This window comes from Lucilia cuprina, chromosome 4 (assembly GCF_022045245.1).
Source record: "Lucilia cuprina isolate Lc7/37 chromosome 4, ASM2204524v1, whole genome shotgun sequence".
Classification (NCBI taxonomy): domain Eukaryota; kingdom Metazoa; phylum Arthropoda; class Insecta; order Diptera; family Calliphoridae; genus Lucilia; species Lucilia cuprina.
In genome coordinates, this window is record NC_060952.1 from 100,021,566 (window position 1) to 100,041,624 (window position 20,059).

The 20,059-nt window shown below is 27.9% G+C and overlaps 1 protein-coding gene across 1 annotated transcript; it reads left to right on the forward strand.

The window, feature by feature from the left end:
* Positions 1 to 16,480: 16,480 nt before the first annotated feature.
* Positions 16,481 to 19,639, forward strand: LOC111690244 (laccase-2-like). The gene is made up of 9 exons (XM_023452696.2): positions 16,481 to 16,948; positions 17,093 to 17,427; positions 17,486 to 17,706; positions 17,771 to 17,887; positions 17,946 to 18,233; positions 18,310 to 18,499; positions 18,562 to 18,786; positions 18,906 to 19,133; positions 19,313 to 19,639. The coding sequence occupies exons 1-9, from the start codon at positions 16,575 to 16,577 to the stop codon at positions 19,465 to 19,467; spliced, it is 2,133 nt and encodes a 710-aa protein (XP_023308464.2). The 5' UTR covers positions 16,481 to 16,574; the 3' UTR covers positions 19,468 to 19,639.
* The last annotated feature ends 420 nt before the right edge of the window (positions 19,640 to 20,059 follow it).

Sequence of the window (20,059 nt, forward strand, 5' to 3'; positions counted from 1 at the left end):
TTAAAGAAATATCTGCAAAATAGAAAACAAGCTAAATAATAGATAAACAAACAGATACTAAAATCAAATTTAATAATTCTAATGGTATGATTTCATATAAAAATATTTTATTAAGCGGAGCAATACGAACAAACATTACGTGATAAAATAACAAAAAAAAAAAGAAAAACACTTCTGTCTCTCTGTAAAAACAAAAATTGTGACCATACAAAAACAAACTTCATCTTTTAATATATATAATAAAATTGAACTTTAACAAATTCGATATTTTACGTAGTAGAAAAATGTTTAAAGTGTTTTACTAATTTGGGCGTATACTTAATATTTGTAATATCAATAAATCATTAAGACGTATACGTACAGGTGTCGTTAATAAAAGCAGTGCAATTTCGCAATGTAAAACTTGAATATGATTTTTTTTTCATTTTATATTTTAACAATTTATGTTCTTTATGACAAGAGCTACAACTTTGCCTTATAAAGCAAACAACAAATTAAATTTTGCTTAAATAACACAATATTTAAATATAGTAAAACACAAACTTACATTCAATATGTAGCTCAAATAAAATGCGAGTATTTAAATATTTATGATCGCATTTTAGTTTCTAAAGTAAAAGAACTTAAGTCTAAAAGAACTTAAAAATAGAAGAAAATATTGTAAATATAAACAACAATTCTTAATTACCAAAGTATGTTCACGATAAACAACTCTATGATAATCATAATCATTTTTAAATCGTTTTATACGTCATAAAAAGCTTGTTTATGAAAACGATGTATATGTATTAGTGCTTTTATCAGCAGAAGATTGTTTAAACACCTGTGTAAAAGTGTGCATGTTTGTAATATTTACTCGAAATGTATGTGTCGTATACGCTGCGGTATCTAAAAAAATGTTTTTTATGTTTACTTTATGTTTCACCTAAACATTCAAATACATCTACATTGTACAATAATAGCAACAAACAATTTAAAAAATAAAAATAACAATAACACTAACCATGAAAAAACACAACAGAAATACACTGACATCAACAACAGCGACAGAAAAAAAACAGTGACAGTTTAAAGTTGTTTACAAGTGAACACCTGACTCAAACACACAAACGCATGCAGGACTTTACAAAAACAAAAAACATTTTGTACACGGGAGAAAAATATTTTTATAAATATTCTATTGTTGGTCTTAAAAATGGCCTATAGACCATATTTTTTTTTTATAAAAAATGGAAGTATTACCCAGTATCAGCTTCTAGTAAAAATATTGGTAATTTATTTAGTTAATAATTCATATAGCAATAACTACTTGTTCTTTTGAGACAATTTTAAACTTAGAATATATTTTTCAGAAATTGTACCTTGAGTACTTTTTATATTTTTTCTGTATAATTGCGTTGGGACTTTGTTAACATTTTAGTTTTTTTTTTTTTAAAAAACAATATCCAACTGCACTATTGTTGCTAAGTTTTTTAGCTAAATTATATTGTTTTTTATTGCTTGGTTTATTTAATTTAATATTGTTTTTATATAAATTTTATAAAAGTAGAAATTAAAAAAAAAAAAAAACTTACATACCTATTCAAAAAATAAAAAAAAAGAACTTTTGAAATAACACAATATTTAAATTGTCCTGTTCTCTTAGTCCCCTGTTAATAATTCATTATAAATAGCGGATACTTAGTATATAAATTAATTGTTTCATCATAGACCTAGAAAAGTTTTATAAATTTAAATTTTATATTGTATTAATATTTATATTAACGCTTAGAATCTCTACTTGTCTTAGTGATTGAAATAAATAACATATGCAGATAGAATGCACAGACTCCTAGCTTTCAATTGCTGCATATATTTTCATCATGCAATACATATAAATAAAATATTTATTTAATATTGTGAGTCTTTAAAAATTTTAAATACTATATGTATTTAAGATCATAAGAGTTTATTATAAAAACAAGTACGAAAGTATAGTCGGATATGGCCGATCATATAATACACCGTGAGTATATTTTTGAAATTTTTATTTTTCATGAGGAAACTTTTATGTTGAATTTTACCTTAATTCCAAAGTATTTAAGCAATTTATTGATAATACTTTTTTTGAAGAGGGGTTTGTATGGGGGCTAGTGTCAAAAAAGGCCCGATCGTTACGAAAATCTGCGGTGTCATTTACACTTATATAAAACTTATTTGTGTCAATTTTTAGAGAGATAATAGAATATTTGACGTAATTATGTCATATAAAGTCCAAATCGGGAGGTACGGTTGTATGGGGGCCAGGTGAAATAATGGACCGGTTTTAACCATTTTCAATAAGCTTCGTCCTGTGACAAAAAAATGCCTTGTCCAAATTTCATCAAATTATCTTGAAAATTGCGGCCTGTACCTTGCGCACAAAGTTTACATGGACAGCCAGCCGGGCAGACGGACGGACATGTCTCAATCATCTCAAAAAATGATTCTGAATCGATCGGTATACTTTAAGGTGGGTATTGGACCAATATGTTTGTGTGTTACAAATATCAGTACAAACGTAAAATACCTTCCCCATTATAGTTGTGTAGGTTATAAAAACCGAAATGCAGATATATGTTTATTATAAAAAACGTAAATTTTACAATCCCGAAAGAGGACATCTTCTAAATACCAGACAATTTGTTACAGATTTTGAGTTAATATCGAATTTGTAATAAAATTGTTTTCATAATTTATAATAAAAAAGTTTCCTGTGTATTAACTATTACTTTTTTATTATAGTTTTCCAATACATACTTGAATAATATTTTGTTACACAAACAGTAATGGCAACAAAAAAGCAGCCTAACGGCTGTGGACGCAAATAAACAGGGCAGTTATAAACATAAAACAAATGTCCCCTGGTATTCGAAAATGTACATATATATCATATGATTTTTGTAGTTATGTTTTCTTTTCAAACATGACGATTTACAACCAACCAGCCAACTAAAATGCAGGTTAACAGAAAAAACATATTCTACTACATATGTATCCCACGTTTTTCTGTACACAACATGAGACGACTTATTCATACATTGGTGTACTTAAGTACTTGACTGACATTTCTAACATGCAAAAATCAGACTTTGAAGGACACGTAACAAAGATCATGCAACAAATATTCACACAATTACACTTACACATGTAAAAAATACTAGAATATACATATATTTTGCTATGTATTGTTCGAGTTGTGAAGACAAAAAAGCGTAAAATGAATTAGAGTAGTCATAAAGCTGTCAGCATAATTTTTCATCTGTTTGAATGTATTGTAGGGTGAAATTTTTTATTTTATGCTTGTTACTTGTAGGGCCTAAGGCTAATGCCTTATGACAATCATAAGAGTAGCAGCCAGCAAGCCTACAGGTAAGAGGTCAAGTGTAAATAAAACATTACTTGTTTTAAATTATTTTTAACAAAAAAGCAAGTAGGGGAAGTATAGTCGGGCATAGTGTTGTATTTCGACCTGTACCTTGCGCACAAGGTTTACATGAACAGCTAGCCGTTCAGAATCGCCTCAGAATGTGATTCTTAGAGGTGGGTATAGGACCAATATTTTTGGACGTTACAAACATAGTACAAACGTATAATACCCTCCCTAATATGATGGTATAGAATTGTCAGAATTGTCCTCTAATAAAAAAGTTGTTATTGTATATATTTTTAATCAATCCGTAAAATAATGATATTTTTAATATAATAAGAGAATGATCTAAGATTCTCACAAAGCTTGTCTATAGTAATAAAATATATAAAAACATTTGCAATACCACAGTTATGTGAAGTGTATTATTCTGATTTAGTTTAATTTTTTTCCATCCTGATGCACCAGAGACAGACACATGAATTAAATATAAGCTTTCGCCAATGTCAAATGTTTCTAATATAACATGTATTTTTATACAATTCTTTTCAATACATTCATTACATTATCCACTTTGTTGCCTTTTATATGTAAGGAGTGAGATCGAAAAATTCTTAACACACGTTTTTCATTAAATTTTTCAACCAAAGTATTATTTGATTTTTTTTTTGATCAAGTTACCTTTGAAAAACATTTCATTTATTATGTGCAATGTCAATTATATTAATTTTTTTGTTAATCTGATTAAAATGAGTGACCAGAAAAAAGTGCGTACTGAAATTATTAAATATTTTCAACTAAACCCAACTTGGTCTTACAAAAAGTTGGCCAAGCGTACAAAGGTCTGCCGTCAAACTGTTTCCAATGTTATTAAACAGTACCGGGAGAACTTGTCAGTTGATAGAAAACCTGGTTCAGGTAGAAGGAATGGTCCACATGATGTTTCTAAAGCCAAAAAAATAGAACGCATTTTCAAAAGAGCTCCCAACACATCCGGTAGGAAAGCAGCTCGGTTAGCTCAGTGCTCGGACTATTTGGTACGAAAAGTTAAAGCTAATGCAGGTTTAAAAACATACAATGCTCAAAAAGTTCCTGACAGGAACGCTGCTAAAAATTTAGAGGCCAAAAACAAAGCACGGAAATTGAAGTCCAGTTTTATAAAAAAATATTCTTGCTGCATAATGGATGACGAAACGTATGTTCTGGCAGATTTTTCGCAACTTCCAGGTCAAAAGTTTTATGTTGCTGATGCTCGAGGGAATGTTGAAGAAAAGTTTAGGACCCAAAAGCAGACAAAATTTCCTAGAAAGTTCTTGGTATGGCAAGCAATATGCAGTTGCGGCAAAAGAAGCCAATCATTTGTTACAACGGGCTCTATAAATACCGAAATTTACATCAAGGAATGTTTACAAAAAAGGTTGCTTCCATTCATAAGACTTCATAATGTGTCCACTTATTTTTGGCCTAACTTGGCATCCTGTCACTATGGTAAACAAGCCCTTGAGTGGTACAAGAACAATAATGTGGTATTTGTACCAAGAGAGGCAAATCCTCCAAACTGCCCGGAGCTAAGGCCAGTGGAGAGATATTGGGCTCTTGTTAAAAGAGAATTGAAGAGTACAAAAAAGGTGTCCAAAAGTGTGGTAGACTTTAAACGGAGATGGACTACATGTTCGAGCAAAGTGACAGAAAGCACTATAAAAACGTTAATGGAAGGGTTTCCGAAAAGGGTTCAAAATTTCATCACTAGTGATTAAAACTATAAAAATATTTTTTTTTTTGTAAATTGTAATAATAATTTGAATCAAATAAAAAAAATAAAGCTGTTAGTTTAGTGGTTTCTTTTTTATAAACATATATGTATGTTAAGAATTTTTCGATCTCACTCCTTAAGTCAGTCTGTTGCCGTTTTGATCCTTATATTTGTGAAGAAGTTTTTAAGCTTACCAGCAAAAAAAAAACTATAAAATAAAATGAAATTTTTAAAACAATATACACAGACATACCGTATGTGTTAGAGTTTATTACTTTTTAAAATTGTTTCATTTTTCTACATACCAAAAACCTGATAACATTACAAGAAGCCCTGGTCTAAAATTTTTGGTGTCATGTGTTAGTTACTTTATGATATTAAGGATATATACAGGTGTAAAGTATGTGAATGTCTGCACGTGTATTTATATATAGAATGTCGACAAAGACCAAAAATACAATACACGAAAAAAAATCAAGTCAAGTAATGTTGAAGTCGATGTCATGAAGGTGTGAATATATTTGCTGTACACTAGTAAAACGACAAAAGCAACAATAACAAACATTACGAAAGAAATATAAAAATTTCATGAATTTCATTATTGTTTTTCTTATTATTTTAGGGAGTACCACGAAGAAGCAAGAGAATAAATTTAATCGCAATTTCAAAGTGTTTTACTTTTTTTTCTTTTTTTGTTAAATTTACCAAATCTTAATATTTACTTCAACAAATACATTAGGTAGCTGTGCATTGTTGTAGTATGAGTATTAAAAATGTTTTATTGAAGTATTAAACATTGAAATAAGTTTTAAGATTAAAAGAAAAAAATGCAAATTAAAAGCTTATAGAGACTTATTAAAATGTTATGGAAAATTTTAAAGTGTAAATAATAAACAAAATAGTAGCTTTTTTATTAAAGAAAAATAATATTGCCTCTACTCAGTAATTGTTATATACAATATACATCAGTTTATTTTTTAATATTATACTTATAAAATTTTAATAAAGTCTGCATAGCATTTAGACCAGACATTTTCATATTTTATTTTCAAACTAACAACCTTAAAAAACTGTATTTCATTTTAAGGTACACAGACGTTATTTTAAAAAACTTTTTATATATTAAACATTTAAATGTGTAACAAACTAAATAACTTTATGAGTCATTTTTTACGCTTGTTATTAAATGAATTTAATGTTTTCATTAAAATCATATAAATGAGAAGAAAAAATTGTAATATTTTTTTCTTAAATTATAAATAATTAATTTCTTAATGATTTTATAGCTTGTCCTTATTATATACACACGTTTGAAACAAGAGGAATTTTTAATTTTTATAATTTATTTTTAAGGCAAAATAAAAATCTGACCTTAAGCAAATGGGTTGGGTAATTGATTATTTAAATTTTTTAAGGTGGTTGATGTTGATTTTTTAAACATCTGTACTCTAATATTTTTTTACGTATAAGTGATATTTAATACATATATTTTAAATATAAATCATACGCACAATGTTTTACAAAAATGCAGATTTCTACAATTTAAATTTGTGATCCTAATACTTCGATCTTCTTCCTTTAGAATTATTATCATATAATGTCCATTCTCTTCTTGCAGCGCAGGAAGGCTTAATTCTGCCAGATGTATATTGCTTAAAAATGTTGCTGCATCATTTATGTTGCATACATCAGACTATATTGCAGATTTTGTGAAATGGTTTTTTTCCGGGATAAACATACATATGGAGAATTTCGTGTCAAGTTACCCAACTTTAAAAAACGATGTCTTCCGATTTGAATGAAATTTGCACCAAGGTTAGTACTATGGAATAGTAGACCAAACAAAATTTCTTTATTCTCTATCGGTCAAAAACTGCCGGAGTCTGAGGGGTCAAAGGAGTGTTACTTGAAGTTCAAGTAGCTATTTCTTTATTCTTTCCCAAAAAATTTAATTTTTTAAAAATTTATTTATTTTTTTTTTTTTTTTGTAATTTTTATTTTTTTTTAATGGGCCCTTCTTTTCTTAAAACTTATAAAATTTCTTTGATGGGTTTTACAGTCCCATAATGGGATAATAATAAGATATCTATAACAAAATATTTATTAAGAATAAGTTCTTTTCAATTGTCTCCTCTCTTTTTCAAAATGGACGATTCTGTTGTACTTTTCTAACTCAAAAGAAAGCTTAGACCATTCCATTTAAGAGCAAACCAATAACCTAATTAATTTTTTAAAGAATGAATAAATAAATAGCTAACCTTTGGAAAATTTTTGCTAGGAAGAATAGGTAAAAAGTTACACTCATTGAAATAAAACCTTGTATGACCAAAATGTCTAACTTTGACCCCTCTATGTCCGGCAGTTCTTAACCGATAGAGCTGAAAATTTGTGTCTGACCTACTATCCAATAAAAATTTCTTCAAAATTGACTTTTTGTGTTGGATCACTTGACATGAAATTCCCCATATTTTTAAATTAGATTTATGTCCAGAAGTAAACATCATTTAAATTTTTAAGTTAAGCTGAAGCTTAACATGAACTCTGGCATTAGGTAATAAATGTTTAACATGTTTTGTGTATAATTTATTTAAATATATTTTTTATTATAATTTATTATCAACATTCCACTAACGTTGTGAATACCACTAATAATTTATCTAGCTTTTTGTAATATTTATATATAATAATCATGATATTTATATAGTCGTTGACTTATTTACATAAGAAGACGACATATTTTTCTTTTTCTTATTTTGTTTCATTTCTATGTCATTGTTGACTTTGGCTTTTGCTGTCATTATTGATATTTGCCTTTGTCGTCTTAGTTTTGTGTTATTTTCTTTGGTCTCCTTTTTTGTCTTCAGCTTAAAACATCAGTTAAATATATTTGCTTAAGAAATTTTAATAATTTATATGTGATATACACTTACATTTACGAACAAACAAAAATACATTTACAGTCAAATGTATAAAAATCCTTCGCACACAATAAAACAAATGTGAATGTTTTGCAAGAATTGAAGAAGATGGTGATGATGTTGATGGTCAAAAGAAAAATTCTTACACTCTACTTGTACAACAATAAAAAACAAACTAAATAAACTTAAACCAAATGAAACGCAAAAAATAAGAAATGAAATAAAATGGAAGGAAAAATATATAAAAATTAAGTGAAGAAAAATATTTTAGCAGACACTATGGCAGCCATAAGCAAACAGCATTTAAATCTACAATTTATTAAGTTTATATTGCGTTTGCTGCCACTATTGTTGTTGTCTTTAGTCATGTAGCTAGTATTAGTAGCAACAAGAAGACATATTTTTAAGGATTTACAATTGTATCCTTCTCTTTTATATGTACTTTACATTTTATTTTCATTTTCATTGCTTTTCATCTTTTATATCAGCCTCACTTTCTCTGTTTATAATATTGCGCTTTAATCTTATGGCAACAGAGGAACGGTTAGAGAAGTCCTTTCTATGTGTCCGTGAGAAATTTTTTTAATAAACTGTGTTGAATATTGTTTGTGAGTGTATAATTGTGTTGCATGAATGATTTTGTGTGGCATTTTTTATGTGTATTTTTGTGTTGTTGTGTTTAATTAAAGGCTCTTATGGTAATGGACCATTCAATGGCTGCTAGCATTGGTTTTAGCTCCAAGGAAGTTAAAGTATAAAATACATAGACAGATACATAAATAACAGAACTGTAAATAACAAATAGTTTTTAATAGTTTCAGTTTAACTTATTAAAAATCTTTAAGTTTCAATATAGATACAAACTTTGTAGATTCAAAATTAATGATTTTAAATTGACCATTTTACTTGAAGATTGATTAACATGAGATTGAAAAAAATGAAGATAATAAAAAATATATTTTTTATATAATGTAATTTACTAACGTATATGTGATATTAATAGAATCAATTGGAAATAGAAATTATACGTAATGGTGTTTTTTCTGAAAAACTGTAGATAATTTTAGGTGCCTAACACACATATGGTCATACCAATAGACTCAGAAACACACGATGTCGGTCTATTTGTATATCCATGAACTCAAGGCACAAATCGCAATTTTTAAGATAATTTATGATATTGAATGCAATTCATTTCAATTCATTAAAAATAGGTTCAACACTAAGCTAGCCCCATGTCGTCGCAGATCTATTCTTTTTCAGAAAACTAATTTTTATTAAAAAAATTCCTTCAATGTTGTAGAATTATATGAAATTCAATAATTTTAAATAAAATTCTTTGAAGTTTCTGATTTTCAGTAAAACAACCAATAAAGAAATCATGGGCAATAAAAGACAAAGAATATAATAGTTTCAGTAGCGGTATTTATAGTTGTAGTGGTACTTTTCTATACAAACATTTTAGCATTAAAAGCGGACAAACGAACGGAATGAACGAACAAACCATTTATCGTTAGATACATGCAAACATATGTATGTATGTATATGTATGTATGTACATATACACCACAGTGTAGAGTGTTTATAGAAAAAAACAAAGCTTTAATACCGTACAAACAGAAAACTGGAAAAATACACGAAACAAATGAAAGAAAGACTATCAAATGAGAAAACATTACACTACACATGCAGACATTTTGAACAAAAACTTTCGTATAAACAGACACAAACATACAACAAATAAATAGCGGTAGTTAGACAAGCCGACACAAACACATATTCTATGTAACAGAATCGTGTTTTTATGTATGTATGTATGTTTGTGTTTTTCTGAATAAACACATAGACATTAAGAAACAAAAAACATTTTTCTATATTTGCGGTTGTTTAAATGGAACAAGGACTCAGTTTTTTTTATTTTAAAAGATACTAATATACAAACTTACACAAAGAGTGCAACAACTATATATAAAAGTATATAAGCGTCCGGCTTATTTAAATCTAAAGCATACTGTAAGCCAAGGCATTGTCATTTATATTTTAGAAACAATTTTTTAATTCATTTAAATGTTTATACATATTTTCCTTAATTTTAAGCTTTTTGATTTTTTTCATTTTTTTTATTATTTGTCTACTTTTATGCTTTGCAATTTTAATTAAATATTTTATACAGAAAATACAACAAAAAAAAATCTCTTAACTTTTTGTTAGGGGCAATTTAAATTATTTACATACGAGTATTTTTATATATATGTATTAATTGTACTTTTTCAATTGTGTTTATTAATTAATTCCATTAAATGCTTCAAGTTAAATATGTTTGACAATTGAAACAAAAATGCAATTTTTTTTTTTATTTGAATGGGTATTCACTTGTGTGATTTTAAAGTATAAAATATTTAAATTCCCTAAAGGACATTTTTTTTTTTTAATTTATTCAAAAGAGTTTGACTCGTGGCTTTAGAAGATGTATTATAAACTAAACTAAAATATGGTTAAAATTTTAATAATGAGGGTTCTTTCTGGTTAACGTTAACTAAACTTTTAGTAGGAATTGAATTTGAAGACTGCATGCAATGTTTTAATTCTTTATAAACACATGAAACATAACTAATTTTACTTTTATTTTTATTATTGAAAAGAAATTTTATACTTTAACGCTTTCAAATGTGAGTGAATTACCTTTTTATATTTTGTTTGGCTATTTTTCATTAATTTCAATACAATTATCATTCAAACGTTGTATTATTTATTCCAGCAACGTTTGACATTTTTTCTTTAATGTTTATTGTCTGTAGTTGGCCAATTAAGTATATATTTAAAAGAGAAATTTATATTTTCTCCCTCTCTCTTTTGTTATCTCCATTATTAAAAATTTTAAATATTTAAGCACAAGTATTTGAAATAAAGATTAATGTATTAAAAACAAGGAATGCTTTTGTAGTCCTTAAAATAAACAGATTTTCGCTGTATGAAGCAAAAATATTTTCATGCCGCCTAAATCCCTGTTAACGTACAAAATTAGGAATGTTGGTTTAGAATATTTACTCATTCTGCGTTTTGCTCTAAAGAAAGAAAAGGTAATAGGAATTTTTAATGGTGTTTGTAGCGCATGGAAATACTGTTTTTTATCCTTCTTTAAATACAAGAATTTGAGTTAATTTATCTACATATGTATGTCTTAATAAAATTCTTAACCATTTTACGGATTGGGCCTCATACAAAAAAGTCCTTTTCAAAAAGTTATTTAAACGTCCACACCTTAAAATACCTTTTATATAAATGATAAAATATGTAGAGTTTATTATAAATACTCATGACTGGCCATTATACTATATTACTTATCACATTTCAAATATACTCATAACTGGAGTAGGGTATCACATAATCTGCCATGAACTGCTATACGTTTTTACTTTTTATGATTGCAGTTGTTCTTTTCTCTCATTTTGTTAACGGCCTAAATATATTAGAATATTTCAATGTTTGTGGTGGTATATATATATGTGAGGGTGTGTGTGTTAATTGCTAATTAAAATACTTGCTACGTGACTCTGGCCAAATCATTACAGAAACAGACAAAAACACCAAAATATTTATTTAAATACTTATGCTGAAATACACAAAATAGCCAAATTTACACTAATACAAGCATACATTAAACAAAAATACCCTTTCGCCGACATAAGAAATCTTAATGGTGGTTTCCTGCTTAATGGCTTAACTCCTTAAGGGTTCATTCCTTGGTTTGTTTCGTTTTAAAATATTAAACTTTTCCCCAAACATACCCAACATATAAATCTTTCCCTAATCTACACATACAATTAAATGGCTTTTAAAAGAGCTTAATAGAATAATACTAAAATGATGAGTGAGTGGGTGTTTGGGTACCCAATGGGTTATTAATGTTTGAGAAGGGTTTATATTTCATATAGTCAATGGTTTGTTAATGCAAATAAGTAGTCATTACACACGCAAACACTTTATGTTTTATTTTAATATTCATTTGCGATTTTCACATTTAACTAATGAAAAATTATTATAATTATTTTAATAAATTCAATGGTCTTAAATAAGTACATACAAAAAAACACAAGTACTTTTTAATAATCATTTGTACTTGTTTTTGTCTAATCTTAAAATTGTCACTTAGATACTAAATTTATATTTATTTATTTACTTTTTTTTTTGTTTAAATTACTGTTTATCTTGAATCGTGGGAAAATTTTTAATTTTCTGTGTTGGGAAAACAACAATAATGACAAAAAAGGTGTTAATTTGTGTGATTTATCTTTACTGTTGGAACATTTTTATAGTGTTGTTTTTAATTATTTATTCAAATTTTATTATTTTTTTGTCAATATTTAGTTTTTTTAATAAATATTTAACAATGTGTTTATTTCATTAATTTATGTATTTGCTAACACAATTTAAAGCCGGGACAGACGGATAACTAAACAAACAATTTAACTAAACAATACGATTATCAGGCTGCACGGTCAGAGATAATTAAATTCAAATCAAACAAAGTTTTTTATACAAATACACTGCTAAAAAATATGGTTTAAAAATATGTGTATATACTATGTATTATTCTAACCTATAACACTTTAGTGTGAAGTTTTAAATTATGTATTGAAAGTGGTTAAAATCGTTCCTAATAGTATCTATATATTAGTAATTAACTAAAAAGACCTATAGATTTTATATAGTCAACATATTAATAATCAAACATTCATATTTTTATTCACAATATTTCTGTGATTGAAATTTATTTTTCTAAAAGTGTATTTTGTTTTTGTATTGCCAAATAAGTGTATGTGTGTTGCATTGTTTATCATTACACATTCATATGCAACTAAATATATATGAAATTAAACACAAAATTTTTATTATTTTTATTTCTTGTTTTGTTTACACTTTTTAATAATAAACAAATAAATAAATAAATTTTATTAAATCCACTTTATAGACGTGTACAGTAACAATTTTAATTGCTGTATTAAAATAATATTTTAATAGTAAAATGTCGGAAAATAATAATATTTATATTTGTGCTTCTATTGTTGGTGATGTTATTTAATTCTACTAAATGAGAACTTGTTTACGAAATTCATTAGAAATAGTGAAATAAAATTTTCACTAGAAAATAAATATGTTGCTCAGTAAAACCAAAAATGTCACAACTATTAAAGTATATATATTTTTAGAAGTAACGTTCATTTATTTCCGTTTAAATTAGTTTACAGAAACAAATTATTTAACTGATTTAAGTTATTTTTTACTTTTTGTAAGAGATGAGATTTTTTAGTTTTACAGGATTTATATTTTAAGTTGTAACAATTTTGCTTGTAATGTCATGATATCCATTAAAACATTATAAAATAAAAATTTTCAACTAGCAGTTTTAAAATTTGTTCCTAGAAGATTTGATTGCTTTGTAATTGAAATAATAAATGAACATATTTTCAGAAATCTATAATTATATTTCACAGAACATATATGTTTTTGAATATGTACCACTTATCTATTATCATATCATCATTACATATAGTTCTGATATTCTTATAATTTATTAGTAAACTTCTCTGTTAAGATATAGAAGCTTTATACATGATTTACATTAACAGATTGTTTTAATTACTTGTCAGCGATTGTTGTGAGTTCTTGTGTCCAATGACATGACCGTGTTCATATAAAAACTTAAAATGCTTTTTTATTATTTTAACCCCCTGGTAATCAATTAGTTGATATACCCTTACCACTCTAGTAAGTAGGGTTTATAACTGTTTCTAATGCCCCAAATACTGGCACCAAGCTTATGGTATACCTATCGTCTTAGAATCATTTTGGATGTTGATTAAGATATGTCCGTCTGTCCATGTACTGCCAATATTTTTGGGCGTTACAAATAAAAGTACTAACTCATATTACCCTCCTTAATTATCTTTTAGTTTGGGGAATAAAAAATCAATGGAATAAATTTTAATGTTTAAAATAAAACTTTAGGTAGGAATTTAAACTTATGAAAAAGTCTTACTAAAAAAGAAAAAGTTTTAATTACGAAGTAAGAATATGCCTCATATTATACCCCAAAAACCTTTCTTAAGTTCTCCTATTTTTTCCTCATCTATTCAATATTTATGATTCTTATTCAAAATTTTATTTATTTTACAAATTATTCCGCAATTTATTTTTCCATTTTATTACTTTCACAGACACAGCTAATATATTTGCGAACAATTTTAACGTGTCATCGTTTTAATTGCATTAAAAATGTTAAAATGAACAGAAGAGAAAATGTAAAAAAAAAAAACAATTTATCCCAGCAGTTTTACAAGGAGACAACTTATCTCTTTTACAAAGTATTTATCCCTTAAAATGAACCAACTATCAAAGTAAAATATAGTCGAAGGCGGTACGTTCTCCTATGATATGTTGAAAAACAGCCAAATATTAAATATTTTTAAGCCTAAACTTAATAGAAACAATCACCTAGAACTGCAGTGTCAAATGAGCATTATATGTATTTTTATATTGCTGTTTTGATATTAAACTATTTAAAATAATACTCTGCATACAATGTGGCATTGTTAACAATTGGCATTAATCTTTATATTAATTGTTTTATTGTTATTTAACGGTTTTCAATTTATTTAAATAAAATATGTACAAATGTATTCATATACATACATAATGTATGTAGTTGTTGTATAACAATACAAACACTCAGAGAAAATAAATGACATACACTTTTATTAAATTGATTTGTTTAAACGAATTTATTTACATATATGTTTGTATGTATGTACATAAGTATATAGTTTTCTAGTTTAGTTTTTATTGAATTCTTTTTCTAGGTATCAACCAAATGCAATTTTTATTATCAATTCTACAAAAACAAATCATTTATATATTTTTATAACAATGTTATTTTTTTCCATTACTTTTTTAAATAAAATTGCAATGTTTCCTTTTTTCTAGCATTTTTTGAATAGTATATTAGAATTTAGTGGAAAATCTAATATAATTCGAATGAGAATAAAAAGAACTAGTTGTAACAATAGATGCTTTGTTGCAGCGACAAGTACTACATATTCTATGAAAAAAGTATGTTAATGCTATGTTTGCCTTTGATTCATTTTATATACTCTTCATTTGTTCACTAAAAAATATTTTGATTATAAAACGAGTCACTCTTTAAAACAAGATATTACACAGAAAAGAACAACAATTCATAAATGGAATGAAACTTGTACTAAATAGTATGAATAGAACATTAAAATTAAGAAAAGTTCATAAATAGTATTACATTCACAGCTCTTATGCTTTATATGGACACACAGACAGATATATGGACAGGTTAATAGAATCATAAAGTGATTCTAAGCGAACGTTTTTGAGTGTTACACACACCAACATAAATTCATAATACCTTACCCACTATACTAGTGTAGGGTATAATGATTACAATCAATCTTTATACGTTATATTTTAAGAAACAAATATGATATATAATCGGTTGAAGTTTTTCGTGTGTTAATTATTTTGTAAACAAATTTCACTAACTCCGACTAATAAATCTTTAATCGTTATTTTTTACATCTGTTAATTAAGTTACCTTGTTTATTGTTTTAATAAGACCTATAAAAGATGCTGTAAAAGAATAAAAACCTGCTACAAATTCATGTAGGAATGCATTTCTAAGAATGTGTTGGAATTGGTATTCCTACACACTATACCTTTATAGTGGAGGTAGTTCGAAGTACTTTTATGTTGGTGACATGCTTAAATATTTCTTACATACACTATAAATTATAAAACTTACTTTTACAGATTCACATCCTGTACAACATTATATATAGAGTCCCATACATAATTGAACTAAACTTTCGTAAGGTGTCATAATTTAAATACTTTTTATAAAAATATTAAACATTTCAAAATATATTATAGAGTTATAATTCTTTGGTTAACGGTCTATTATGAAACCTAAGCTAATAATCAAATCTCAACGAGCGTTTCAAAATTTACAGATTAAGGGAATCAAATAGTCGAGGTCAACCGACTTTACTTTCCTGCTAATTTTTGTTTGTAAATATTTTATTAAGATCGATAAAAAAATACGTTTTTTTAGCACAATGATAAATGCAAATCACTTATGTATATGAATAGTTTTTGCATTTAATTTCACTTTATTTTTGTTTTGCATTATTTATTTAAAATTGTAAAACAAACCCCGTCACTTTAATTGCTCCAATTTAGTTGTAAACAATGTTTATTCTTTATTACGAATACAAGCAAAAATATTACACAAAAAATATTTTCTAAGAATTTACATTTCCACTGACACAAGATAGCTAAAACTTAAGCACAAACTTGCAAATGAAATCATTTATAAGTAATTCAACCATAAGACAATCAAGTTTTTTTTTAATATTCAATTCGCAAACGGAAATAACACACGTATCACACTCTATTGTGAGCAAAAAAGAAAAGCAGTAAAAGGGGCAAAATGTTAATATTTCTAAATCAAGAATTATATCGATATGCTGTTGCATTGATTGGCATTACCATTGTAATCGGAAGTAGATGTCTGTGTATTCAAGCTACCCACGATGGAACAGATAACAGCAACAACTACTTGAATCTAATTGATGCAACCTTTGCATCAGCAACCGCAACTAATGAATTCTCGAATAAAGAGGATAATGAAGTATTTACTAGCACTACAGATGCTACTGCAGTTGGTGAAAATCCTGATAAATTTACTCCCTACTTGAATATTTCTCAGTATCCTGGAGAACTATGCAATCGTGTTTGTGTGAGTGGTCAACAACGTGTGTGTTACTTTGAATTTACTTTAGAATACTATCAAGCCATGGGAGTGTAAGTTTATTTATTTTCTCAATTTTTTAACTTTTTTGTTTCTAAGACTTTTAATTGGCTAAAGAAAATTGCTCAAACCGAGAAAAATTAAAAAGTCTAAACAAGTTAAACAAATTCAAATTTTCTTCTTTACAACTCAATTAGTGCGTGTGGCAAATGTGCTCAAGGTGTTGAAGAGGATTGCAATAATCCGCAATGTATTGTAGGTGATGGTGTGGAAAAGGGTGTAATGAGTATTAATCGTCAAATACCAGGACCTGCTATACAAGTGTGCAAAAATGATTTACTTATCATTGATGTGCATAATAATGCTCATGGCTCTGCGGCGGCTTTGCATTGGCATGGTTTACACATGTTGGAGACACCTTTTATGGATGGAGTGCCTTTTTTGACACAGTGTCCCATACCCTTCGCTAATACCTTTCGCTATCAGTTCTATGCCACTGAGCCCGGAACGCAATTTTATCACTCACATGCAGGTAGGCCACTAGAAAAAAGGTTAAACATAGATTTTGTGAATTAATAATGTGTTTCTAGGTCATCACAAGGTTAATGGACAATACGGCGCTTTAATAGTAAGACAAGCGCAGGAAAATGAACCCCTTAGTAATTTATATGATTATGATTTGCCAGAGCATCACATTTTAATATCTGACTGGATGCATACGTATGCTGAACAATATTTTCCCGGTCTACCCAGTTCTCGGGGAATATTTCCTAATTCGGTATTAATTAACGGCCGAGGAGTTTATACTAATGTGTGTTTGTTTTTCTTACTTGAGAAATCATTTCTTTTAATCTTTTCTGTTTTTAACGCTTTAGCCTAGAACTAAACAACAAACCAAAGTACCACCAACTGTGTATTATGTCACTCCTGGCAAACGTTATCGCTTCCGTTTAATAAATTCTATTAGTCATGCTTGTCCTTTTCAAATGCAGGTTGGTAGGAGAAACAAAACTTGCCAATAAAAATTATATATAATTCCTCTTTATACAGATTGAAAAACACAATTTGACCATAATTGCTTCCGATTCCTATGATGTGTTGCCACGCCCATTTGATACTTTAGTAACGAATTCCGGTGAACGTTACGATTTTATTTTGGTAGCAAATCATACTAAGGGTGATTTTTGGATACGTGTCAGGGGAATGGGTGTTTGCTCCATAAATCCAACTGAATCATTTGCATTGCTAAGATATGAATCTAATGAAATAGTTAATAGGGATGAGGATTTACAAGTTCCTGATTTTCCTAAATATGAAAAAGGTTTTCAACCAGGCATAGTTAGTATACATATATATTTTAAAATAACGTATTATTGCTCTATGAATAACTGTGTTCCTTAACTACTTTTTCTAGTATTTAAATCATCCTAATGCCACCTGTTGGGGTGGTGAAAATGATCATTGTATAACTGAATTGACAGCTTTAGAAGAGGATGTCGCATTGCGTAATGCAGTACCAGATCATAAGTTCTTTTTAGCTTTCCACAATTATCCAGTACCTAATAAGGAAATTTTTAAACCGGGACAATATAACCATTTCTCTAGTAAGCTTTTATTGCTTTATAAAGATATAATTCGTTCCAACTAAGTATTCTAATTTATGCAGATCTCAATGGCAATTTGACGATAGTTGGTGCCATTAATAATCTTAGTTTAGTATTTCCCGATTATCCTCCACTTACTCAGCCCGAAGATATTGATGAGTCTCAGTTTTGTGATGATCTAAATTGGCCAGCCAAGTGTGCTGGCAATCATTTGTGTCCTTGTATACATCGTCTGCAGGTTGAGCGCAACAGCATTGTGGAATTGATTATAGTGGATGAAAGTGAAAGTAAATCGCTTTTTAAAAACTTAACTAAATGACAATTTGTTTTTTACACGCTTTACGTGTCATATATATTTTTTTCTTTTTCCATCTTTCTTTATTGGGTTTTCGCTTGCATGCTGCAGATGTAGGTCGTATGCATCATCCATTTCATTTGCATGGATATCGATTTATGGTCACTGGTTTGGGACAACATCCGGATGGCGTCCCCATGAGTATACAACGAGCTAAACAAATGGAACGTAACCGCATGTTGCCAAGAGATTATTTTAATGCTCGTCCTCCATTTAAAGACACAATTTCAATACCCAGTCGTGGTTATGCAGTCATACGCTTTAGAGCAACGAATCCTGGTACGTTGAAATGAAAAAGTCCACACACACACAATTGCTCATAAAAATGTGGCTGTGTGGTATTAACATCATCTACATACAATAACAACGTCGCTATTTTCCTCATCATCATCGTCATCATAAGTGATTTACATTTTTAAAATGACTATTAATTTGTCTTCAATTTCCATTTTCCATAGGTTTCTGGTTAATGCACTGCCATTATGAATGGCATTTGGCCATTGGCATGGGTCTTATTTTGCAAGTTGGCACCCCTCAACAAATGGTAACAGCACCCTCAGATTTCCCCCGCTGTGGTAATTATGTGCCACCCGTAAAAATGCCCAATTTTTGAGCTCTTTTTTTCTGATGTATTCTACCTTTTTGTTGTTTCATTTATGTTTTAACAAATTCTTTATTAAATATATTTTATACTGAAAGGAATACAATCCTTTCTCACCTTCTACCCCTTTATGTGTAAACAAAATATGGACAAAGAAATAAAAAACAACAAAATAAATTGTAGAAATAGCTAAAAAAAACCAACAACAGTTTTCGTATAAAAGTGTAATGTAATTGTTGCATGTGCAAACAAGCAACAAACCCGCATTAAAAATGGCATTTTTCAATTTCGTTTCCTTTCCTCTTCTTCTTTTGCTTTGTGTTTCTTCTTTTGTGGTCTCTAAAATTCTGGAACCATGCAGTTTTCTAAAAGAATGCATGCATTTACCAGGGTACTTGAACTATTTGAACTATTACGAGATTTTCTTTTTTCTTTGAAAAACAAGATTTCTAAAATATCTCTTGTGAACAAAATTTTTTTATAAAAAGGTTAAATTTTTTTTTATAAAAATCGAAAATTTTTCAGAGATGAAAGAGATGAATGAAATTTTCTTTTTCTTTTCTGAAAAAATTTTAGACTTTTGATATTTGCAGGAATTTGTTCA